We start from the raw sequence: 27,470 nt of genomic DNA, 5'->3' as shown, positions 1-27,470 counted from the left end.
CAGTCCCCCAACGCGGAGCCTCGTGTGATCTTTATCGACTGATTCATCAGCTCCCCCGCCTTGTGACACGGACCCTCACTCTCCACTTCAGTTAGTTTGTCCTCTCCCTTTAGGGTATGGACAACACTGTACCCCGACTTTCACTTCCAGCACCGAGCCGAGAAGAAGTCTTTCCGAATGGGAACTGTTGTCATTTTGTTGTTTTCTTTACATCTGTTGAGGTGATTGGCACCTAATAAAGGGTCCGTGAATTTCTCTGGTCCAGCGAATCTGTAACTCTTTACATATTGTAGACACTGGCTGTTTCTTACCTGTTCGTTGTGTGGGACCAGGGCCTCCTGGATGGAGCCTGCTTTTAGAATCTCTGCCATACACCCACAGGACTGTTGGCATTTTCACCCAAAAAATAGATACACCTGCGTCTATTGGACTTGTATTCTACCAGGGAAAATGTTAGGGGTTTCTAGACACTGCTGGAGGTCACTCAGTTGTATTGTCATTTCATTCGTGCCTGTGGTTTATCTGTCACGAGAGCCCCAGAGTAAAGGCATCCTAGGCAAAGCCTTAACAAACCACCTCCCCTGCAGTGGAGGGCTAAGTTACCGCTCTACTGTCTTATTTCGGTAGCATTTTATCATACATATATTACAGCATTCTGTCAGCAGAGAATCCCAGCAAATCCGACAAATAGAAGTCTGAAAATATCAGGGCTTTTATTTTTGTCAGGTCATAAGAAGTCCAAAGGTAGCATATTGTGCAAATCATGAGCACGACACGGTGCAAATACAAAGGCTTATTGGAGAAAACCTTACAAGCTGACAGATAGCCGAGGGAGCATAACTGGACCCGGCTGCCCCATGGGAATTGCTCTGGTAGATGTCTGGCCTCACAGAGTGAGGTATTTCCAGGGAGCAGGGGTAGTGAGTATGTAGTAGGGACAGATGGCTTTCTTAGGGGGGATTGGTGCCTGTGAAACACTCTGCCATCAGCCTTGTCTTCCAACATGATTAACAGATCTGCTGAGCCAATCTAGAGGTAAGCTACCAAAAGACCACAGGAGATGATCCTCTAGAAACAGCCAGAACTGTGCTTCCTTTAGTCTATTGCTGACATCAGTTTCGCAGCAATCAGGGCCACAGCAGAATATCAGGGCCACAATTTTCTGGTATGTCTGTGAGATGTCTGCTTCGGTTGCGATCATCATATCTACATTTCAGACAGGAAAAAGAGGGTGTGTGTGTGTGTGTGTGTGTGTGTGTGTGTGTGTATTTATATATTTATATGTGTATATATGTCACGCACAAGCACATGGAGGCTTTCCCAGAAACGTCCAGCTCTCTTTTGCTTCTGTCCCTTGCCTTGTATCTTAATCGTGTCACAAAGTGGTGGTTAGCTGCAAGGGAGTCTGGGAAGACTGGCCTGTAGCTTCCGTGTGTATGGTAGAAGGCAGCAGGGGAAAAGGGGCAATTGGAATGGGTATCGAGACGGTGTCTAGCACAGTTTTTCATCACTGGTCCAAGGTAAGGCGGAGAGATTACTGGTATGTGGCTTCGTGAAAGTTGCACAACCCGCCTCACTGTTTTCATCTATGAAATGCAGATAGTTCTTTTTTCAAAAGCGCTTCGTGTCGCATTGTTATAAATAGGAAACAGTAAACTTCAGTTATTGCTGTAAGATTAAGCACTGTGGTTATTCTTTTTATGTTTTCCACTCATGTTTTTCACCCTGAATTCTGCCTCTTGCCTTGTACATTTTTAAAACTACCCCACCACTGCCGTTAGGGTCATCCACACCGTAGGTAGATGCGAGATCGGTGAATTCACTCATTCACAGACCCTTGGAAAAACAACATGTCTAAAGTTGACTTCCTAAAACTACAAAGCCCGTTTAGATACAGAAATGATTCCAAGTAAATACCTCATGTCAACATGAATTTTCTATGGCTCACAGACTCAGTTGGTTAGATCATGACTAATGAGGTCTGGGTCGTGAGTTCATTTGCCACAAAGTCCGATTAGCTTCCACCCGGTCTGTGTGGGCTCAGATTGTATCCACATCTCCCGCCAGTCACATCACAGAGTGCATGAACCCTTGCTGTAGAGAGAGAAGATGCATCTTTAAAAATCCTTCCGTTAAAATTTCAACTTCAGTGCAATTTTTGACCAAGATCCTGTAGCATCATTTTCATATTTACTAAAGACACATTGTCTCGTCAGGAATTCTACTCAAAATTTTAGTAGCTAGGGGACTATGAATATTTATTTCTCAAATATAACAAACTTTTTTTTTTTTCTCAGCTTAAGCTATTTCAGTCTTTCCATTACTTTGTATGCTGTTATTTGACTATGTACACTGTTTGTCTCTAAAGTTCATTTTGGAGTCTTGGTATTCCCTCTTTTATTTGCTACACTTGCGTGCATGTTAGGAAAGAGTCCCCCGTATTCTTCCGTTCTACGACACTGAATTAATAGCTAGGTAGCGTTTGACCCCCAACTTGGGCCCCAGTCAGATTCCTATGCCTAGTTTCAGCCAAGGACTTGAGACCACGTTCCAGTGCTGGCTGTTAGAGAATAGTTTTTTATGAAAGGAGGAGGCAGCTTAATTTGCTTTCCCTTCTAATAGTTTTCCCATGAATATTTTTCCAAAGCCTGGATCATAGTCTTGTCTTTTTGTACGGATTCTTAGAATTTACGATCGCTAATAATTTAGAACACTGTAATTAACCCAGCTGGAGAACATTACATACCATGTGGACACGGCCCAGTGCAATTGCTGTTTCTTCACATAGCTAATAAATCCATTTTTTTTTAATGGAATGATTGTTTTTTCTCTCCCTACTCTCTTTTTTGACTCCTGTCCCCCCCCCCCCACCAGTGACTCCTTCATCGTGTTAGTCAAAATGGAAATAAAGACATCATACTATATCATGGCCAAGTTAAGAGTCTTTTTTGAAAAATGTTTTTAATTTTCAAGGATTTTCATGTATCACCCACTCTTTGAAGCTTGTCCACTGTTTAGAGAAGATCAGTGTTCTGAAATGACAGTGTCTTTATTGTATGCATATCTGTTGCAGTAAGAAAAGACTGGAGGAGGCCTTCTCTTAATCTTCCTGTTTAGATTATAGATTTCTCATCAACCCCGATACAGAATTTTATAAACTGTGTTTCACAGAATGTTATTCCTATAAAGTGTTCCGTGCTTTTCATAAGCAGGAAAACACTGCAAAGGCCTTTCTTTTGAGAACTCTAAATTTCTTTTTTTTTTTTTTTTTTGAAAACTCTAAATTTCTTTTTTTTTGAGAACTCTAAATTTTTTTTTTGAGAACTCTAAATTTCTTTCTTTTCTTTTTTTCTTTTTGAGAACTCTAAATTTCTTTCTTTCTTTCTTTCTTTTTTTTAGGAACTCTAAATTTCTATCAGTCTTCTGAAGGCTCTGAGAAGTCCTCTGAGAAGAAAGGCAGTGTATTAAAAGCTGAACCTCAGAATTCTTTTACCTTGAATAACATGCAGTCATATCACATGGTATACTTTGAGAGGTTGTACATTAATATATTGACACTGAGCAGATTTATTTAAAATCCCTAAGCATGCGTAGAGGACTAAATTTTAAAAAGTCACTTCTTGAAAATCTTACAGTTGGTGCATTTTCCAAAGCCACTTAAACTCTTCTTTTCATGTACTTTTAAAATGATTAATAAGAAACCTTAAAAGGGATACTCTTCAAGTTCCTTCTTTGTCTCTTGGTTCCAGGTAAGATTTTGCTTTCTTAGGAACATTTAAATGCTTCCTACTCTGAAGAACTGGGGTGTGGAATTGCTGTAATTGAGATTGAGAGGGTGTTTTCTTCATGTATGCTTCTTCTGATATGCACATGCAAACTGCTCTAGGATCTGGTTTGCCATTTGGGTTTCAGGAAGTATATCGCTGATAACTTAGGAAGTTCTTGGAGAGAGAACTGCCTCCCTGAGGCCTCTCTCCAGTTAGAGATGGGCCCATTTCATAAATAACATAAAAATTCCCCTCTTTTCAAATAAAGCAGACTTTCAAATATGGCTTCCAAAATGTCAGCAGTGGGAAGGTCATGGAGATCATTTATTCTAACCCTTACACCTTATGAGTAAACAGATGAGTAAACAGAGGCCCTGACAGGTTGCCCAGCTAGTTAGTGTCTAGGGTTCCTATTTTCTGACCTTCAGTGCATGGTTGGTCCTTTCCAGTAATCTGTAAGTAAAGGTCTTTTGATCCTGAGTCATTTGGGAGATTGGAGGGAAGGCCAGTTACATGATTGTGTGTCTTACTGTAGATAGATGGTTGAACTTATGATACTTTTATTCTTTAAAACTTAGAATCTGTTGTTATTCATATGAAAATCTTTTAGTGTTTATTTAAAAAATTGTCCTACACTTTTACAGTTACATTTATTTCATACATTTATAATGTTATTTGGATATTCATAAAATGTATAGAAAAGTCCATACTTAATGATTTTTCAACATCAAATACTTTAGTTAAATAGTTTGCAAGACAAAGGCTATTATCTGGCTGTCCTGCCTATATCCCTTTTTGTTATTTTTCATTAGTAGAAATGAAATGATGCACATTAAGGGTAATTTGCTCTGTGATATTTTATATCCACTAGATTGATGTCCAGAATAGTTCTAGACCATCACACTTGGAAGAGTGTAGACACTTAAGTTTTCTCCTCCTCTCCTCTTCCCTCCTTTTATTAAAAAAGGAAAACATGAAAGAAATCCACCTGCCCTTTTTTAGGTGTAGAACCAAATTGTGTTACCAATTTTCTTAATGGAACTGCAGATACCCACGTTCTAAGATTTCTCCTACTGGCTACATTGTAACCTCAGACAAACAGCATTTGTGTGGCCAGATTTCCTAATCTGTGGAATGGAATTAATAATTAAAATCGTTGCTTAATAACCAGATCAGGTACGGGAATGGGAGGGAGTAATGAGGGAAATGGGATATGGGATAATTAGAATTGTCTGAAAAAAATATATTCGCTTTTCGTATAGGCACTCTACTCTTATAGAACTAACTGCAAAAGTAAAGCTTGATTAAAAAAAATCTCTACTTAAACTGTATCTGGAAGCTGGAGTGAGAAATCTTTGTTGAAGGCGTATGTTTGTAAAGGGTATGTATTTGGGAATCATGGTGTTGTGTCTTACAGGGAGGCTAATTAATGTCTTTTATTATATGAGTATAATCCCTTGGCTATCAAAAGTCTGAGAGTGGTTCACAAAGGCTGAGCTGTAATGACCAGAAAGAAGGTTCTAGAAAAGACAGCACCAACACATCTTAGTCCGGCCCTCAGCAGTAGTCAGGCTAATAGACCTGCCTCCCACAGAGTGCTCGGAAGCCCTGGACTGCCTTCAGATCCATAGCAGGCCTGACTCAGGGTACGGAGCACCGCCTGTCTGCCTCGACTTAGCGCTCTGGCCTTAACAACACACGTACCTGCTTTAACTCCTTTTGTCCATGTTTCAAAGTGTTCCATCTCTGACAAATGCCTGGTCTCTCTCTTCTTCTTCATACTAAAACCTCTCAGGATTGGCCACATATTCTTCAGGCTGGCTTTCTTCTCCACATTACCATGAAATTGCACTTGTCAAAGTCATCGGTGACCTCCAGCTGTGAAGTCTAATAGACATTCTTCTAGATGAAATTTCCTTCATCTCAAACAGCCAACCCCACCACCTATTCTCTCCTTCAATCACTATCTCCTTTTGGCTTTTCTATCTTTTTTTTTTCCTTAATTTATTTTTTTAATGTTTATTTATTTTTGAGAGAGAGAGACAAAGAGAATGCGAGCAGGGGAGGGGCAGAGAGAGAGGGACACACAGAATGTGAAGCAGGGTCCAGGCTCTGAGGTGTCAGCACAGAGCTCGACACGGGGCTCGAACCCACGGACTGTGAGATCGTGACCTGAGCCGAAGTCGGACGCTTAACCAACTGAGCTGCCCAGATGCTCCTCCTTTTGGCTTTTCTGACTGTGTTCTTCTGTTTTCTTCCTATCTTGTTGGGTCTTCTTCATTCTTATTATGGGCCAAGTAATTTTTCTATGGCCTAAGTTCTGTGTACTTTCCCCCACTGGGGGAAAGTGGTCTCTAACAGAGAGCACATTTCTTTGCCAACACTTAATGGCTATCCATCATTCTCATGCCCGTTTTTAAGTTACCTAACCTTTGCCCCTCCCCCACCAGAATGTCAGTTTCATGTGGTTCATTACCTTGGTTTTGCTCCCCCTTCCTTATCTAATACCTAGAACAGTCATAGTCATACGTGATAGGTGTTCGATGTATATTTGTTGAAGGAATTCAGTAAAAGGTAGCATTTAATGACGTGTAACACAAGAACAGGCTACTTGGTTGTTTTGTCTTGTTTACTTTTTTATTTTCTTTGTTTGTGTCGTGAATTTTTTCTTTCTTTTAAAATTTATTTTATGGAAGTGCAGCTGACACACAATGTTACATTAGTTTCAGATGTACAAGGTGATTCAACATCTCTGTCTGTTGTGACGCTCACCACAAGTGTACCCACCATCTGTCACCATTCAGTGCTGTTACAGTATCACTGACTGCGTTCTCAGTGTTGTACCTTTTATTCCTATGATCCATTCATTCCATAACTGGAGACCTGGATCTCCCACTCCCTTCCCCCGTTGTGCCCAGTCCCCCACCCCCTTCCCTTCTGGCTACCATCCGTTTGTTCTCTGTATTTGAGTCTGTTTTTGCCTTTTGATTGTTCTGTGTTTTCAATTCCACATATAAGTGAAATCATGTGGTATCTGTCTTTCTCTGTATGACTTACTTCACTCAGCATAACACCCTCTAGGTCCATCCATGTTGTTACAAATGGTAAGATATCATTCTTTTATAAGGCTGAGTAATATTCCATTGTGTATATATACCACTTCTGTATCCATTCATCTATGGATGGACACTTGGGCTGGTTCTATATCTTGGCTATTATAAATAATGCTGCAGTAAACATAGGGGTGCATATATCTTTTTGAATTAGTTTGTTTTGTTTTCTTTGGGTAAATACTCAGTAGTAGAATTACTGGATCATTTGATAATTTTAGTTTTAGTTTTTTTGAAGAACCTCCATAAAATTTTCCACGGTGGCTGTACCAACTTACATCCCCACAACAGTGCACGAGGGTTTCTTTTCCCTACATCCTCACCACACTCATTTCTTTCCTTGTTCATTCTATTCACTCTGACAGGTGTGAGGTGATATCTCCTTGTGGCTTTGATTTGCATTTCCCTGATGATGAGTGACATTGAGCATCTTTTCATGTGTCTGTTGGCCATCTGTATAACTTCTTTGGAAAAATGTTTATTGAGGCCTTCTGCCCATTTTTAATTGGATTATTTGCTCTTTGTGGTGTTGAGTTGCATAAGTTCTTTATATGTTTTAGATATTAACCCCTTGTCAGATATGTCATTTGCAAATATCTTCTCCCATTCAGTAGGTTGCCTTGCTGTTTTGTTGATGGTTTCCTTTGATGTTCAAAACCTTTCATTTTGATGTAGTCTCAATAGCCTCATGTTTGCTTTTGTTTCCTTTGCCTGAGGAGACCTATCTAGCAAAGGCCAAGGCCAATGTGAAAGAAATTACTACCTCTATTTTCTCATAGGAGTTTTATGGTGTCAGTTCTTACATTTAGGTCTTTAATCCATTTTGAGTGTATTTTCATGTATGGGGTGGGGACCACCATTTATTGAAGACATTGTCTTTTCTCCCTTGTTTATTCTTACTTCCTTTGTCATAGATTAATTGATCATATAAATATGCCTACATTATAGGCTTATTTCTGGGCTATTCTGTTCATTGATCTATATGTCTGTTTCTGTGCCCATATCATACAGTTTTGATTCCTACAGCTTTGTGTAGTATATCTTGAAATCTGGGATTGGGATACCTCCAGCCTGTTTTTTCTCAAGATTGCTCTGGGTCTTTTGTGGTTCCAGACAGTTTTAGGATTATTTGTCCGAGTTCTATAAGAAACACTGCTGGTATTTTGAGAGAGGTTGCATTGAGTTTGTAAACTGCTTGGGGGGTAGGATGGACATTTTAACAATATTAATTCCTTCAACCCATGAGCATGGAAGGTCTCACCATTTGTTTGTGTCTTCAGTTTCTTTCATCAGTGTTTTATAGGTTTCACAGTACAGGTCTTTCACATCCTTGGTTAAATGTATTCCTAACTATTTTATTCTCTTTGGTGCAATTGTAAATGCAATTGTTAATTTCTCTTTCTGCTAATTTGTTATTAGTGTATAGAAACACAACTGATTTCTGCGTATTAATTTTATATCCTGCAGCTTTACTGAAATGTTACTTGGTTGTTTTAAATACATCAGGGAAAACGATCGGAACTAAATGGAAATGCTGTTAACATGGTATTCACACAGCTTTCTTGGGGGCGGGGGGAGGGTCTTTTTTTTCCTTTGCAAAACATTTTTGGGCTTACGTGCATGTATGTGGTTGCTCAGTTTTTGTTTTTGCTTTCAAGTGTGCAAGACGGTATTATTAGCCATCATTACAGTGCTGTACATTAGACCCCCCAGAACTTACTCTTTAACTGAAAAGTTTATGTTTTTTGATCATCATCTCCCATTTCTCCCAGCTCCAGCCCCTGGCAACCACCATTCTACTCCTTGTTCTTGTAAGTTAAACTTTTTATATTCCACATATAAGGGAGATTATATAGTACTTATCTTTCTCTACCTGACTTAGTAATTAGTATTATGTCTTCAAAGTTTATCTATGTTTTTGTAACGGCTGAATGATACTCCATTGTTTATATGTATACCACATTTTCTGTATCCATTCGTTCATCTGTTGATGAACAAGTTAGGTTGTCCGCACGCCTTGGCTATTACGAACAATGCTGCTGTGAACGTGCAAGGGCAGACACCTCTTTGAGACACTCATTTCATTTCGTTCAGATGTGCACCCAGAGTGGCATCGCCACATTATATGGTAGCTCTGAAACAGAATGGAGCGTCCAGAAACAGCCCGTAAATTCAAGCATGTACCGTCAACAAATCCTTGACAAAGGCACAAGAATACACGATAGGAAAAGGGTAATCTCTTCAGTAAATGGTGTTAAGAAAAGCTGGGTATCCACATGCAAAAGAATGAAATTGGACCGCTATGTTACAGCACTCAAAAAAATTGAAATAGATTAAAGACTTAAGTATAAGACCTGAAACTACAAAACCCCTAAAAGAAAACATAGGGTGTAAGCTCCTTGACATCAGTCTTGGCAGTGATGTTTGAGATCTGATACCAAAAGCACAGGCAACAGAAACAAAGATAAACAAAGTATACTCATTAAACTAAAAGGCTTGTCTGCACAGAAAGGAAACCATCAGCAAAATGAAAAGGCAGCCTACCAAATGGGAGAAAATATCTGTAAACCGTATATCTGAAAGAAGTTGCTATCTAAAATACATAAGAGACTCGCACGACTCAAAAGCCAAAAAAAAAAAAAAAGAGAGAGAAAAAGAAAAAAAAAAAACAGCAAATAATCCAATTAGAGAATGGGCTAAGGACCTGAATAGACATTTTTTCAAAGAAGACATACACACAGCCCACAGGTACATGAAAAAGTTCTCAGCACCACTAATCATCAGGGAAATGCTATTACCAAAAAGACAAGAAATAACAAGTGTTGATGAGGATGTGGAGAAAAGGAATCCTTGTGCACTGTTGGTGGGAACATAAATTGGTACAGCCATTATGGAAAACAGTATGAAGTTTCCTCAAAAAGTTAAAAATAGAACTACCCTTTGATCCAGCTCAGTTTTTCTTATTTATAAATTTAGACCAGGGACTCTGGATCAAAATCTTTTATGATCCGTTTCAACCACAGTTGTTTTGCGTGCACATGCACTTTCCTGACTTATGTTGTCAGGACAAATGTACTTACTACGTGTACCTTTTTTGCTGTGCTTAAAAAACCACTTGGGAGCAATGGAAATTTTAGTAATGCTCCTCTGGGTTAGCTGCAATTGACTAGAAAACTCCTTTATAACAGCCAACTTGAGACTTTTGAAAAAACTCAGACTAAAGGAGGTAATAGTTGTGACACAGTACTTTTTTCCTTCATACCTGTGAGATAGGGGTTGTACATTTTTAACATCCTTCAGTCCAGTGGTTCTCAGAGTTCCACAGACCAACAGCACTGACCATCACCTGAGAACTTGTTAGAAGCGCCAGCCTGGTTCTATAGGATCAGGAGTTTTGGGAGCGGGGTCTAATAATCTGTGTTTCAACAAGCCCTCCTGGTGATTCTGATGGATGCTCAAGTGTGAGAACCACATTCCTTTCTTATAGAAAAAAAGAATTTAAATACAAAGTATAAACATCCAGTTATCTGCATGTAATGGTAATAGGATGATATAAATTTGAAGTTTCAATTCCAATACCTTGTACATTATCAACACGTATAGTAATGAAAATCCTACGGATGAATGAGAAAGTTCAATTCGTTGTTGCCAGAAAGCTTAACATTCATTCTTTCATTTCCTCCCTAGTTGTTGTGGCAACAAATCAATAAATGCATTTAGTTTTTACTTACTTGAAATAAGCTTGCCTTCTGAATGTAAATCAAGCCAAGTGTTTTGTTAGTGATTCTGAGTAGTATTTCTTACTTTATATTTTAATCTGTTGTTTTTTATTCTTGGGTAATAATAAGAGGTTAAGTGTCGTGTCACGTGAATTCCTTTCTAAACTACTGTTTTCCCCCTGGTGTCTTTCACAAAATGGAAATGTCACCGCTCTTCTGTTGCATCCTTTGGCTTCAGTCTGACTTGAAGCATTCCAGAGGAGATCTGTTTGGAAACTCAAATAAATCATACATGCCGGCCAGCCAGAGATTATATACTGTATGAACGCAGTTTGTGGAAGGTTCCAAATAATGTGGCTCCTTCCATGCGGGGCATTTGTGATGCACATAAAACCTTCATAATGGAAAACTGTTGAAGGCAAGGCCCTTGATTTCAAGCAACAGAAACCAACTCTGGCTTCTTTAAGCAAAACACAGGATTTATTGAGAGGTATTTGTGACTTGAAGAAGTCTGCAGAGTATGACTGAAAAAGGTTAGGCAGCACCCAGACCATAGATAAAACCCCATCCAAGAAGTCCAAGGTGCCTCTGCTACCACTAAATTCTGCTCATGACTATGTAAGAGGGGTAGTAGTTCTCTGTTTTAAAAAATATTTATTTATTATTTTTGAAAGAGAGCATTGTGGAGAGAGAGAGACAGAGACAGAGACAGAGACAGAGAATCCCAAAGGGGCTCCACGCTGTCAGCACAGAGGCCAACACGGGGCTTGAACTCCCAAACCATTAGATCATGACCTGAGCCAAAACCAAAGTCGGACACTTAACCGACTGAGCCACCCAGGTGCCCCGACACTTCCTCACCCACGTGATTCACCTAATGCCGATTAAGTGAGATAATATATCTTCCATATTTAAAAATAATTCCTCCTAGTTCCCAAATTTTCCAAGTTCTCCGTGGTGCTCTCAAAGTTTTAGAAGATATTTAAAAGACATCCTGGCTACTTTCAGTTACCTATTTCCTCAGTCTACTCCAATAAATCAAATATTGCTATCAGGACACTGAAACACTTTGGAATAAGATCACCTCCTATCATGTCTGATGAACATGTTCCAGAATCATGTCACGTGACCCACTTGCAGCACTGGGACCCGTTTGCCACTCCCTTTTCTCATGGTTTCCAGCTACCTCCCTGGCTTCAGGCTTTTTTTTTTTTTTTTTTTCCAGGTTATTTCTCTGGCTGGAACATTCCTTCACCTTTCCGGACCCAAGCCTCCTTACCCCTGCCCCACTTTAGTACTAAATTCAGATTTCTTGCCAGAGTTCATAACAGTGTTTTTCAAATTTGTAAACTGCCATCCACAGTTAGATGTACATTTTATACTCAGGTCAATGCACACGTGAGCATATGCATACACACACCATGTATTTATATGATAGAAACAAACGTTCCTCAAAATAACCCTTCCCCTCACTAGGTATAATATGCTAGAATGTCGGCTGGCTATGCTAGTCTCTTTTTGTAATGCTGTTGTGACCTGTTAAAACTGTAAATGTGACCGACAGTTTAAAAAATTATTTAAGCTATTTGCATGTTTAATTTTTACCTACGTTTTAAACCTCATTTCTTTCTAATATCCTTCTCATTTCTAATTTCTTCCTAAATATCAGGATCTTCGTTGTGTTGTGACTTTGCACATGCTGTGCTCTCTTCCCGATAGGTTTTTCTTTCCGCTTTCCATAGAGAGGACTCCTTTTCCTTTTTTAGTTTTAAGCTACGTATCTCTTCTTTGGGGTTACATTACTTGACTACTCTAATATGCTCCCTTCCATTTATTATCTTTCGTATTCAATTTTTATTTCATGAACTTAGGAAAATTCCTAATTATCTTATTTCATATATTTGTGATCACCTACTCCTCATATCATATAGCCCTTAATGACAGTAGATGTCATGTCTGTTTTGTTCCTTTTATTCTGGGTGCTAGAATAGATGCCCAGTAAATATTTGTTAAAAGAATGTGTACAGAGTAGCCAGTGAAGAATAAAACATTATACCAATGTAAGATATTATAATGATCCACATTACCATATTCTGTCTTCATAATAAATTTTATGTAATAAAACTTGCAAGATATTTTATTTCCTTAATTTACCATTTTCGTGCCATTGCTTAATTTTATAGTTGCCTGGCTTATTGGTGGGAGGATATTCAAAACCTGGGTAAAACACAAAGCACGTAGTTTGCAGATATTATATAGCTGGACTTGTGGATAAGACACTTGACGCTAAAGAAAATAGAAAATAGGTTATAGCTAAGGTAAATTGACATAATCATTCTAGTAAATAAGCGGGCTGGGACTATTCAGGGTCATGCTTAGCCAGAGTGTATGCTGAGGCATGATGGGATACAAACAGCACTAATTTCCTGAATTCACTGGATCAGTCCTGACATTCACACAGAACCTTATAAAAGAGTCAGCTACGAAGAAGCTTCTGTTCGCAAGCATGCACATACCTATGTATTTACCTCCATTACTGGATACACAGGCAGAACAATGGAAAGTGTTCTCTTCTGCTGTAGAAATAATATGACACATTATTTTTGTAACAGTCTTTGGCAATCAATAAAGAACGAGCAAAGGGAACACAGTAGCATTTTTCAAATGTGCACAGAACTGCCTGGGAATTTTAGCTGTTTCCGAAATGTGCGGTCCAGAAATAGTGAGCTGCTTTCAGCCTGATATGCCAAATATTGAGTAATTTTCTGGAACGTATGTGTTGGAAATTTGGGGGGGGGGTTGGGAAATAGTGTGCAAGCCATAACTCACATGTATTCATGATACGTTATGAAAGATAGGCTGATCTCAGGTATCAGAATTAAAGAGTCGTTGCTTCTACTACATAAGAAAGAACTGTTTTGGCTGTTGTCTGCTTTTTTTTTTTTTTTTTTTTTACATACATTTTTCAGTATTTATCCAGGAGTTTAGAGCATGCAGACATGGCAGAGAACTTTAGGAGTTATCTGTGCATGGCTCTGGCTCCAGCTCCAGGCAGAAATCCAGCACTGGGTTAATGCTTATCTTCTTAACCTTTGAAGGACAGGACTAAGGATATTGTGGTCTGCCTCTATGACCCAGTTTAAGAGTCTCCTCTCTTCCCACTGTAAGTGTTGATTTGTCAGAGACAAATTCAGAAACCATTCACGACACTTCATTTCGTGATAAAATGTGTTCTTCCCTGCCCCTCCCCCCCCCAGCTGAAATTGTCAGTCTTTACCCCAATATGTGTTTGTGCAGTAGCCAAGACTTTTCCCCCCCGTGATGGCAAATATGGATGAGGCACATTCTTCAGTGACTTTTCTCCTCCTCGCGTTCTTTTCTCACTTTCTAGCTCACGAATCATCTCTAACTACTAGAAGGATGTATGAAAATAAAACTCGATTGCCATATTTTCATACTGATTTGCGGGCTATAAAGATTTTGTATACCTACGGTGCATTTGTTTGTATTACCCTTGTTCACTGAGTACTTAGTATATCGAGGAGGCATGTCCAACAGATGGAGTGATTCAGATCCCTCGGAGTGTTTCTCTTGTGATAGAGTGGCGATCTACTCTACTCTACTCTTGGTTCTTCCATGATCATAGACTCTCTAAACTCCCACCCCTTGAGGTGGTTAAGTATCCTCTGAAACAACCCTGCCCTGTCCATCTCTCCTTGTTGATCACTGTGCGTCCGTCTTCTGCGATTGTGGTGCTAGGAGATAGTGAGCTCAGGTGTAAGGAAATCCCCGGTAGCCACAGGAAGTTCATACATTCCCTGGACCACCTTGTAGAGATTTCTTCCCATGGTCGTTCACAAATATTTTTGACATGCATAAAAAGTTATTTCTTTGTGATGAAATGGTTGAAAGTGTGGGCTAAGTGCAGACTCCAAATCTTTTTTTTTTTTTTTTTTTTTTTTTTTTTTACTAGCTGTTTGCTTTGGGCAAGGCTATGTAATCTATCTAATCTTTTCTAAACAATTACTCACCTTGTCTGTGAAATAGAAATTAGAATAGTACCCATCTCATAGAGTTGTAATGAGGATTAAATGAGTTAACATCTGAAAAGCACATAAAATAGTGCCCGTTGCATCAGAACTGGTCAGTAAATATTCTCTATTATTAGCTATTAGGTGTTTCATTTGTGAAATCAAGCTAGTGCTAGGAGCATGCGTAATCATTTTGTTTGGACCATGAAAAGGAAGGCCAGCAGCATACCCACCTTTGTGGAAATATTTATTGTCACCTATTTATTTCTACACTTTACTTGGCTTTACTTAAATAGCAACAAAAGACGGTTATTTTCAGTGCAATGAAATAGGGTCATTGTCCTATTTGGATAAATTAAAGTGACCGCATTTCTCTTTTTTACCTAAATTTGAAATCAACATGGCTATTCTTTGAAATATAAATGGACTTCCAGTTGGGAAATAGAACCATGATGTATATGTATTTTAAATGGCATCTTTCTATGTGTAAAAAAGTGTTCTCTGTGGAGTTATTTCAATCATCACCCCAAACTAAATTTTGTACTTGGATCTGTGCTCTTTCAGGAAAGCAGTAACTTTACCGAGTGGAGAATACTTTTGGAACATCTTTATTATTTTACTAGAATATACATTATAAATTATATTACAAGTATCCATTGTAATGGGTTTAAATGACCTGCTTTCAGCGACACCAAAACATCTCGAAATAGTTTACGTAACTTCTCATGTGTTCACAAAACAAAGAAGGATTTATGTTTTAGAAATTGATGAAAGTGGCTATTATGTCAAATATACTTTTAAATAGAATCGTATTTTTATTTGTTGACTAGTGTGCCTGCTGGATACCAGCAGGTGCGTTAAGTGTTGAGGGCACAGACGGGAATAAAATGTGATTTCACAGGAGTACGGAGACATGAGGAAATTAGCAGTAAGTGCATTAAGAGCTGTTTCAGGTTTGCACAGGGTGTCGGGAGACGACAGGGAACAAAACGCAACAGCCCTACTGGGAGTGGCCATAGAGGGCAAGGGGTGCAGAAAAATAGTTCTGGGAGGAACCAGTGAAAAGATCAGCGTGGCGTGAGTGAGGAAAGCGTTTGAGGACATGGCTAGTCCCACGTCCGGAGAGCATGGGGGGCACCGGCCCTCGCAGCTTCCTGTAAGGCAGATCAAGGGTTTAGAATTTCTTCTGGAGGCCAGGGAGATTCATGGAGAGGTTTTTAAGAAAACTTTTATCTTCGGATTTGAATTTTAGAAAAGTTAGTTCCCCTGGCAGCAAATCTGAAGATAGATTGGCAGAGAACCGAGTTAGAGGAAAGAAAGCCAGCGAGAGGGCAATCATAATAGAGAATACTGTGAGTGAAGGCAGTGCGTATGAAAATGGAAAGGAGAATTGAAAAATTATTTAGAAGGTAAAATTAGGAAGACTTAGTGACTGATGTCGGGCTGGACGAGGAAAGAGTCAGTGATAATTTCCAAAGCTGACTATGGTGGTGCTGCCCTCCGCCCGGAAGTGGGGGGACGATGCGAAAAGGAGCACGAGAGATGGAGAATTTCTTTCTAGTCGTATGTTAAATCTTACACAGGGGACTTCCCATGTATCGTGGGGTTTCCTGGTAGAGATACCCAGGTGGCTGTTAGAAACCAGATTTTAAATTCTTAACGATAGAATCACAAAGTAGAGAGAGAGATTAATTTAGGTAAGGTCATTTACTATGAGCATGGTAAAAAGAGGTGATCTGAATAAAAAGGAGAAAAAAAAAAAACTGAAAATGGAGACCTCAGAAACCCTTAGTATTTAAAATCCGAGAAAGCTGGCGCTTCCAAAAGGTTCTTGAAAGGTGATGGTGGAAAAAGGTGGAGAAGAAATGCTATAGAAACTTAAGAAATGAGAGAAGTTAGGACCGAGTTACTTTATATATACATAGAGGAGCGCTGAGAACATAGACACCAAACTATCAGGAGTGGCTACCTCTGGAGTATGGCAGGTTGAAGAGAATGATGATAGAACCGGGAATTTTAATATTTGAGTTTTTGATATTTGAATTTTTTTAAGCAAAAGTATTTTATACCTCTCCGTCCTACTTTTGCAACTTGTGGTGAGCTTCTAATTATTTCAGAATGAGAAGTGAAAAGCCAAAGTCAGGTTAAAATTTGAGTTAGAGTCCATTGGAAATGGAAAATACATCAGGCAAATAAGCTACTTAATCAGAACAGGAGAAGGAAGGAAAGGGCGCCACGGAGCGGTCAACAACGTTATGCTACAGACTGGTCAAAAAAGATAAGGATTGACTGCAGCCTTTTAGCTTGGTATTTAGATTTGGTCACAAGTGACCTTATTAAAAGCAAGTGCAATGAGAAGCCAAGGGCAGAAGCTTAACTCCACTTGTTGCCAAGTGGAAAGTGAGGACATGCAACGATGGCACAGTCTTCTCCTCCAACAGAAACCTGAGTGTGAAGGAAGAGAAGGGGTTAGAGAGCGGGACTGAGGGTCCAGGGTGAGTGAATTCTTTGCTCAAGGTCCTTACGGTGGCCAGAAAGAGATCCAAGCCCGCTCCCTTGGTCATGAAAGCTGCTTGCCGGCCATCCAAGAATGGGGAGTAGCAGGGCGAGCTGACTCATCAGCCCCCTTCCTAAAACTGGGATCCGCAGGAAGTGTTCTAAGGAATCGGACAAGTTGTTCAGCAAGATTTCTTACATGGACGAGACCTGAACTTATCTATACGCTGGAGGTAGGCACTGGCTGAGGGCAAAAAAGCTCTCAAGTACAGAGGAGTGTTGAGGTACTCTCATTTGGAAAGTCAACACAGCTATGTCCGGAGTCAAGTTTCATGCAAAAATGCCAAACTTGCCTTGTTCCAAAGGCTAATAAGCTAACTGATGTCATTTAAACATATATTCACACTAGAAAAAAAAAAAAAAATCATTCAGATGATAGAAATAAGCTACTAAATTGCTTCCTTTTTCCTTCTTCTTCTAAAGCCGAACAACAACTTACCCTTACACAGAAACGCAGATGTACAGCCAAAACACTGGAGGGAATTACTTTGATACTCAAGGGAGTTCTGCGCAGGTGACTACCGTGGTTTCGTCCCACAGCATGGTGGGCACCGGTGGGATTCAGATGGGCGTCACCGGAGGACAACTCATCAGCAGCTCTGGAGGAACCTATCTTATCGGCAATTCTATGGAGAACTCTGGTCACTCAGTGACACACACTACTCGGGCCTCCCCAGCGACAGTAAGTATCTCAGTTTTGACTTGTTCCATTTAGCTTCTTGCTAGCGCCTACGGTATATTTTCCTCTCTGGAGGGGAGAAAACACAGACTGGGCTGGGCAAGACTGTGTCGAGCAGTTTGAGTACTGTGGCATTACCCAGGGTGTGGTACATGTGGTATTATTGTGCAGAACAATATTGATGTTGTGCCCCACAATTAGGTGAATTGGGAAGTTGTTATTAATAACGGAAAGATGGGTGTGTCTTACTCATTAATGCTGATTTTCATAGGCTTCCTTCAGTCATATTCAGTAAAATTAATTTCTGTGGAAAGAAATTACTTTCATATTATGTGGATTGACACTGCTTTATGAGATAAAAGCCAGGAAGTAATAGAGTAAAATACAACTTAGTTTGGAATTTTCACGAACAGTGATATTTATGTTAACTCATCACTGGAGAAGTTACCATATGTAGAATAGCATTTCCCAAACCTTACATATTTAGTTTGGCCATATTCACACCACCTCTACTGTTATTTACTTAACGTATTTTTTAAATTGATTCACTTCTAAAACCATGTGTCCTTTTTTTTCTACAGTCCATGAAAACCCATACTTAAATAGTGAAAACAAAAGTGTTCACCCAGGTGCCATATTGTAAAGTCAGTTTGCGTTCTGCCACAGAGACGCTTGGGAAAGCACTGATCTAGGTGATTCCAGCGAAAAAGCATCCACGTTGGCTCTGACGATAGGCATGAGGAAGCCGAACACACCTACATATTTGAATTTTCGCGCTTTTAAAGTTTAAGAAAAATACTTATTTTGACACAAGAAATTGTCATGTGTTGAAAGGCCGTCATAGAAGTAGGAATAGAAAGCTGTGCAGAATTTGGTATCATCAAACTCTATCCCAAGGTTTCCCTGCTCACCGCAGCTAAGTGTTAAGGAGAATATTCACTGAGAACCGCCTGGCGGAAGTGGCAATGGAATCGATCTCATAGGTGCCTCATGTAAAGGGGAGCTGGGGATTTGAATTCAGTGCACTTCGTGATCTTACCGTATGTTTTGTTCTTACAACGAAACAGAGATAGAAACACATTTGGTAGAAAATAGTTACGAGAGGCTTTATAGCTCTCATTTTATGGATTTTCCTCGAGATATAATATGTACTTGGTAAGTATTTTGTATGTAATTTTTTGGTTGGTAATCTATACACGTGTTCATACTTTTCATCATTTAGTACCTTTTCCCTACTCCATTTCTTAAAGCCCATTATATTTAATTTACCACTTCCTGCTAACATCAGAACAAGATGACCTCGCCATTCTGAGGGAGAGCTCTTTTTTGTACTTTTTTTCTTTGTGTTGTGAAGCATTTCTTATGTGTGTTCGTCTCTTGCTTTTAACAACACTAAATGTGGCATTCCCAAACTTTTTTTGTCATGCCAGGATATTTATGTAGATTAGGGACGCAATCATGGCTTCTCTGGACCTCAGTTCCCCTCGCAGCAAAACAAGGGCTTAGTTAAACCGAGTGATTTCCTAATTTCCTCCCAGCTTTAAAAATCATAATATTTACAAAGGAATTGTAAAATGTTCTAGATGTAAAAGTAACTCCACCTTGACCATTAAAGGAAAAGAGGTAGATTAGGTTTCGGTACTTTATAGCGTGCCTGATAAGGGCCCCCCAGAAAAGTCATTTTCAGTGGAAAGAGAAAGAAACACTTGTCATTTATCAAGGCCTTAGGAAGACTGACGAATGGGGAGAAAGAGTTCTTTCCTACTTTGCTTTCATCACCCTCTCCCATGCTGGCGTACCATCTGTCCATCCCCAATCCTTCTCCTGGCTCTCCTGCTTGCCTTCACACTGAAGGCAGCCTCGCTGTTAAACATCTTCATCCACTTGATGGGGGTTTACTAAATGTACGAGCGTTATCGCTGAGTTAATGAAATTGATTATTCTGGGTCGTGGCGATACAGGCGCAAACGTCACGAAGGAAGTTTTATAGGTTTTGTTTTGTTTGGTTTTCTACGTAGACCGTGAGAAGTGGCATTGCTCCTTAAGCTATCCATCACACAGATTTGGTGTGTGATTTTTATTATCATAATTGGTAAATTAAAGTAACACTTAAAATACCTGAATTATAATCACCGGGAATAGTGGAAACCTCTTTAAAAAAATAGTCAATTCATAGTGTTAATTGTATATATTAATTTATTCTCACCAAATTAATGTTTAAGGGTAATATTTAAGGATGTTCTTTGGGAGCTTGTTTTCTTCTTTTACAAGAAAATTTCCTTTTTAGCAAAAGGAGTAAAAAAGTGAAATGAAAAGATGGCTTTTGCATGGAAAACTCATAAGGTGCCTCCTCAAAGCACATGTGACAGTGTCCTGTGATGGATACATACTGTCTAAATATACATCTGCTAGTGTTTATTGTATTATCTTACATTTATGACCAAGATTTATATTTGATTTAGACCCCCCCTCCCCGATAGCCCTGAATGTCTTCATCTCCATCATTCACAGCTGTGTGCACAGTTTCACATCTGTTACTGTAGTAAAGCTAACAAAGTTGAAGGGCCGTGAAACCTATTTAAGATTTTCTACCGTTCTCCTTTTGCCAAACGTTAGAAAATCTGTGGCTTCCGATTGTTTAGACTCCTAGAACTCAAGATTTTTTGAGAGAGCCCATGTTCTTAAAGGGAATTTACTGATTTTCACGTAGCTTTTTCATTCTGTGCACACCCAAACAAAGAATGTGCGCGAGCACAGTCTCTAACGACTTGTTGGCCAAGACTCAAGGCATTTCTTTCAAACATTGAGCAGGGCTGTGCCATTGAAGTTTCTTTCTCTGGTTGTTCTATAGAGTTCAGCCTATCACCTGTGGCATGCCCAACACAGCTGACCAGGTAGCAGTAGCCTCTGCTGTGGTCAGAATTCCCTCCTGGGAAATAGTCAGTTAGGCTGTTCCTTAAGAGGCTATAATAAGTGGAATATGTAGTCAGTTAATTTGGTTGATGTGGAGCTAGTTTGAGCTCTTGGGAACAACACAAACCTTTACTCGGTTTATGGGTAGCAAGGTTTCCTGCTCCAGTTCTCAGAATCATTGCCTTCACTCTCTTATATCTGGCCTCAGTCTATACAGAAATACTTCTATCTGAATTTAGTAGGAATAACTGCTGACTCAAAGGAAGGTTTACTCCAATGTGCAAACCAGTTCCTCGGATATGCCAATGGGAACGAAAAGGTCATTTTAAATTGACGCTGTTACTAAGAAAAATAAAGAAATAGCACTTGAAATATTTTCTGACCTAGTCTCAGTATACAACCATCTGTCTTATACTAGAAGGCTCTCTGAATCATTAACAGAGAATTTGCTTTTGAGCATATGATTTTAGTTTCGTACCTTTAAGTGAAAAAATATTTTATATAACATGTTTTCATATTTGATCTCTGCGTTGTAAAAATGTCCAGATTTCAAGTTAAATAGAAATATCAGAATTTTCTAAAAGATTATGATAGTAACAAATACAGTTTTATTTTATGAATGTATTATGCTATAAACTACTGATAATTCAGATTTGGCCAAAATGCTACTCCTTTTACTTACTGTATTTTTTTTCACTTGGTCAGTGGAGTCCATGTGTATAAACTTTATATAATAGGTATATATGTTTTTACTTACACAAACGTGTATACACACATTTAATAGGCATTTCCTACTGCTAGTATTAAATAAGTGTCAAAACGATGAGCATTTTTATTGGAACATCACTGGATGTGAGTTCAGCTAAGCTGCTACCTGAATAAATGGTTTACATTTTATAAAACTAATAATTCCAGGGATCTATTTATTGTTAATATGTCAGTGCACATGGACATTATGGCAGAAGACTTAGCTTCAGTCACGGCTCTAGCTCGTCATATACTTTGACCTTTCTCCTAACCGCATCACCATGATGTTTCCTTGTATGTCTTTATCCATTTAAAACTGTGATTTTTCTTCATTGTTTTTCTGTATAACCATACCATTTGTAGAATTTTTAGAATTTTGGAACCTGAGCCCAATTTGCATTTGAGGCTCAGAAGCTTGTGATTGTAGTTAGTGATATTTTTGTGCTCATCACAACATAGTTATCCCAGACTTTATAATAATTAGCAATTTAAGAAGCTTTATTTACTCACTTCTCTATAAAATAACATTTGTGTTCTTATAATTAGATGGTTATTTACGGAGGGTTTTTTTTTCTCTTCTTGTTAACTAAATAAGATTACATTAATCATTTTTTAGACTGTGATATGAAAGCTAATTTTTATACCTTTCTATATATACATTTAGTAATTATATATGTTAAATGGCTCTTGCTAAAAGTAGATCCCACCAAAAGGCACAAGGAAAATGTATTGAAACTAATATTGTTCATACCTCTCCTTCTTTTGATTAATGTAAAATATCCTAATTTCTTTGATTTATCTGGAAGAAAATTTGAATGTCCATCAGAATGCTATTTAAAACAAAAGTCTGGTCTAGCTTACATAATTTATAGAAAGTTAAGAATTTGCTTAAGGGTTATACATGCTTTTTTCCTTTATTTTTTGGCTTACATGTTTATGGATTTTATGTAAGGGAATTTTTTTTCTAAAAAGATGAATGAATGGGGTGCCTGGCTGGCTCAGTTGGTAGAGCGAATAACTATCTTGGGGTTGTGAGTTTGAGCCCCATGTTGGGCACAGTGATGACTTAAAGACGAATGAATATGTTTAGTGCCTCCAGAAAATGCTTTTGCCCTTCTTGTTCCTTTGGTTTTTATTAATTTTGTATATGCATTAGCTACCTATTTTTAAGTAGCACAGCTCAAAAGATCTAGGAGTGTGCATGATGAGGTGGTCTCCTGATGCTGTTCTGCAGGGTTTTTCCTTGGAGACAACGAGTGCATCAAGTTCTTCGAGTATTCATTTTAATTTTAAGGTTTTTTTTTTTAATTTTTTTTTTAACATTTATTTATTTTTGAGACAGAGAGAGACAGAGCATGAACGGGGGAGGGGCAGAGAGAGAGGGAGACACAGAATCGGAAGCAGGCTCCAGGCTCTGAGCCATCAGCCCAGAGCCTGACGCAGGGCTCGAACCCACGGACCGCGAGATCGTGACCTGAGCCCAAGTCAGACGCTCAACCGACTGAGCCACCCAGGTGCCCCTTAAGTTTTTTAACGTTTATTTATTTTTGAGAGACAGAGACAGAGTGTGAGCGGGGGAGGGGCAGAGAGAGAGGGAGACAGAATCCGAAGCAGGCTCCAAGCTCTGAGCTGTCAGCACAGAGCCCAACGTGGGGCTCAAGAAATTTGAGAAAGATAAATACCATATGATTTCACTCAGATATGGAATTTAAGACAAAAAACAAGCAAAGGGGGAAAAAGAGAGAAACAAATCAAGAAACAGACTCTTAACTATAGAGAACAAACTGATAGGGCTCTGGGGCTCTCTGGACTGCGAGATCACGACCTGAGCCAAAGTCAGACGCTTCACCAGCTGAGCCACCCAGGTGCCCCAAGTTTAATTGTCATATATAAAGATATGCTTGGAAGAAAAATCTTTTAATTTAAAAGCGTGCATAAATTATGCATGCATCAGTTATTTTATGTATCATATTTCATATATTACAGACATAATAATTTCTATTTTAAATGATTTTTTTAGTCTTCCAGGCAATCCCAATGACAAAAACACAGAAAGAAAGCACTCCACTTACTTGGTAGAAGCCTGTATGTCCATTATGATCATAGCATTTTCTGTTTTCCTGTGCCGTGTTTTCTCTAGGCCAACTTGAACCCCCACGTGAACCTCCTCAAAGAGAGTACCGTAAATCTTCTGCTTCCTGTACTAAATCCTAAATTGACTGAAGGTTCTGGGACCTCATTTTCGAAGCACTTAATAAAATGGGACTTTGAGTGACTGGTGGTCTCCATCACTTCATCTAAATTCCATTCAGCCGTCAGTCAGTTCCACTCCACTCCAGCCTTGAGGCTGATAAGATCTGGAGGCAGTAATTTTACGGTTAAGGCTGTAAGACATTCCACTCCTAAAAATCTTGATAAACTAGAAGGTTAAGACAAACAGAATGACAGGGGCCTTCAGCCTCTCCTGAGCCTAGCTGATGGATTCCCTTCCATTTCTAAAGCACAAATATAATGAATTATTTTTATTTTTAGCTATTTCCTAGAGAAACAGCATTTCAGAACACAGGTCTGTTAACGTAACCTGTGAGAGATGGCTAGATTCTATTTCATGTGAAATCAAGATTAGGAAGGTTTTTTTTTTTTAAAAAAAAAATGAATTTATTTATTTTGCGAGAGAAAGGGAGAGCATGAGCAGGAAAGGGGTGGAGAGAGAGAGGGAGAGAGAGGATCCCAAGCAGGCTCTGTGCTGGCAGCACAGAGCCCGATGTAGGGCTCAATCTCACAACTGTGAGATTAGGAAGGTTTAATGATATTTGTAAATTCTTATAAATAGAGGAATAAGTAACTTTTGCTTTACCCTTGTATTTATGTAAAGTGAAATTTCAAATTAATTTATTTGTTCGAAACTACTCTGGAGTTTGAAGGGGAAAAAAAAAACATGTTTCACTCCTGAAGACCAGGCAATCCAGATAAAATATGAAACGTATTGGTGGTAATTAAAGTACACTGTAGTCTGTGAGTTACATATGAATCATGAGACCCATAAAGTTTTTTTTATTAAGTTTTAATTTTAATTCCAGTATAGTTAACCTACAATATCATATTAGTTTCACGTATACAATATGGTGATTCTCCAGTTCCATACATCTGACGCTTATCACAGCAGGTGCCCTCCTTAATCCCCATCACCTATTTCACCCCTCCCCCACCCACCTCCCCTCTGGTGACCATCACTTTGTTCTCTATAGTTAAGAGTCTGTTTCTTGGTTTGTTTCTCTCTTTTTCCCCCTTTGCTTGTTTTTTGTCTTAAATTCCACATCTGAGTGAAATCATATGGTATTTGTCTTTCTCCGTCTGACTTCTTTCGCTTTTACTCTCGAGCTCCATCCATGTTGTTGCCCGTGGCAAGATTTGTCCCTTTTTGTGGCTGAGTAATATTCCATTGCTTATACATACCACATCTTTTTAATCCATTCATCTATCAGTGGACACGTGGGCTGCTTCCATATCTTGGCTATCGTAGATAATGGCGCAATAAACATAGGGGTGCGTGTATCTCTTTGAATTAGTGTTTTGTTTTGTTTTTTTTGTATTTTTTTGTAAATATCCAGTATTGCAGTGTAGGGTAGTTAGACCCATAAGATTTTCACACTTCCTCTTCCACTGGCCCATGTCTTTTCGTTTAATGAGGGAAATTACAACACAATACGTATGACCAATTACGAGTTTTCAAATGAGAATTTCTCCATGTTCCCATGTTTATCAATTTATCCTACAAAAGCATGTGATTTGATTACCACTTTCTCAGCATGCATAACTGTAGTTGTTTTTATTGGCCACAGAATTATATGGTTTCTTTTAAAATCTAGCTACTGCGTTTGGTTATAATTGTCGGTACCCATAAATTTCACGGGCTAGGAGTTTTGTAATCTAACTGTAGAAAGTTAGAAATAATTGTACACATTTATTTTAAATTTACTCATTATAAGTTTCAGTACCTTTCCCATCTGCCTTGTAGGAAAGGAAGATGGGAGTTTTTTAACCGTGCTTTCAAAATTACAAGAAAGATGTAGTTAGAGAAGAAAAAGAAAATATGAAAATTCAAAGGAGATAAGGAGGTTAGCATTGCAGATGATATGATTGTATACCTACTAAAAACCCTAGAGACCAAATGAAAAACTATAATAAGAGAATTCAGTAAAATTCATATTCAATGAGATCAGTATGGTTTCTAGATACAAATAACAGCAATTAGAAAATATTATGAAAGCAAAGATCTCATTTATAATAAGTTTAAAATATACCAGGCAGTAAACGAACAATATTTGTATAAGATCCAGCTTAATATGGGGCGCATGGGTGGCTCAGTTGGTTGAGTGACTTCGGCTCAGGTCACGATCTCATGGTCAGTGAGTTCGAGCCCCACGTCCGGCTCTGTGCTGATGGCTCAGAGCGTGGAGCCTGCTTCAGATTCTGTGTCTCCCTCTCTCTGCCCCTCCCCCCTCATGCTCTCTCTCTCTCTCTCTCTCTCTCTCTCTCTCTCTGTCAAAAATAAATAAACATTAAAAAAATTAAAAAAAAAAAGATCCAGCTTAAGAAAACTCTCTATGTTCCTGAGGGGCACAAAAAAAAGTTTGAATAATTAAAAAGAAGTTTCAGCATCAAACATTTTGAATCCTGTTAATTTTAATATTTCAGTATGATCCAAATCAAAATACCAATAGGTTCTTTTCTGTTTATGAGAAAAACTTGTTTATATAAATAAACATGTAAGCATAGCGAAGGGAATTTTGTAAGAAGAGAAATACTGGAGAATAATGTTAATAGCCCTACAGTTGGATTCAAACATATTATAAAATTATAATAATTAAGGCAGAATGGTCAGCACATGACTAGATCGGTCTAGCCCAGTGCTGGACTAAAGCCCATAAACAGGTAAAATGTATGGACGAATATAGTATATGATAAAGGTCACACTGCCTGTCAGTGGAGAAATGATGGATTATCAATAAATGATATTTGGGACAACTGGATAACTAGGAGAGAAGATTGGGTTGGTTCCGTACCTTAACTCCTTATGCAAAAATTAATTGCGCTTGGATGGAAGAACGCATCTTATTATTATCCTTTCGTAGTAGTGAAGCCGATGTGAAATTCAGAAGCTACAAAGAGTATCTCGATACAATCTGCTACATAAAAGTGAAAACATTCCACGTGCCCGAAACCACAGTAAACAAAGGCAACGGGGCAAGAACAACTGGGCATAAAGTTCAGAGACGTTACATCTGAAGAACTGATCTGTTTCATATACAGACCACTCTTATAAACCCCTCAGAAAAAGAAAAAGACCAAGAAATGGGGAGAGTATATGAACGAGCAGTCCCCCTAGAAGGAGATGGGAAATAACCCCCCAAAAGAGACTGTCGTTTATGTTTCACGCAGGTAGAGCCAGGAGCGTCAGTAAGCCTTACGGCAGGTGGAGAGAACCCGGACCTCTCGCGCCCTGCTGGTAGGAATCTAGACTGGCACAGGATTGGAAAGCAGTGTGGACATTTGTATAAAAGTTGACAGCACACATGTCCTTTAACCCCCAGAGTGTACTGTGTACTTCCAGTAATTTATCCTATCTGTGATACTCTTCCATACATAAAATGCATAAACAGCTGTATTCCACTGAAGGTTCTTTATAATAGAAAAATTGGGAAAAGGCTTAACTAACCCATCAGCAGGGAGCTAGGTAAATATGTTTTGGTGCCTTTTTCTTCCTTCAGTGGGATTTTCTACAGCCAGTCAAGAATGAGGAAGTAAGTGTATGCACTTACATGAATAGGGAGAAACATACATAGATTTAGATATAGAGAGATGAAAAGATCTCCATATTATAAAAGGAAAAAAGCAAGAGGTTACGTGTGTTTAAATAGAAACCTGTATTTGCATATGCTTATATA

General features: G+C 38.8%; 1 protein-coding gene across 12 annotated transcripts in view; it reads left to right on the top strand.

Annotated features, from left to right (window-relative positions):
* Positions 1-27,470, top strand: part of RFX3 (regulatory factor X3) — a 292,672-nt gene that overhangs the window by 170,598 nt on the left and 94,604 nt on the right. For 10 of the 12 annotated variants that reach the window (XM_058695807.1, XM_058695803.1, XM_058695805.1 and 7 more), the window contains 2 exons: positions 8,650-8,688; positions 17,607-17,865. In XM_058695807.1, coding sequence (XP_058551790.1) covers positions 8,650-8,688; positions 17,607-17,865 — 298 coding nt within the window. The remainder of the gene's footprint in view (positions 1-8,649; positions 8,689-17,606; positions 17,866-27,470) is intronic. The other 2 variants (XM_058695806.1, XM_058695801.1) reach the window with 1 other exon arrangement.

This window comes from Neofelis nebulosa, chromosome 12 (assembly GCF_028018385.1).
Source record: "Neofelis nebulosa isolate mNeoNeb1 chromosome 12, mNeoNeb1.pri, whole genome shotgun sequence".
Taxonomy (NCBI): Eukaryota; Metazoa; Chordata; class Mammalia; order Carnivora; family Felidae; genus Neofelis; species Neofelis nebulosa.
This window is presented reverse-complemented; position numbering and strand designations above follow the sequence as displayed.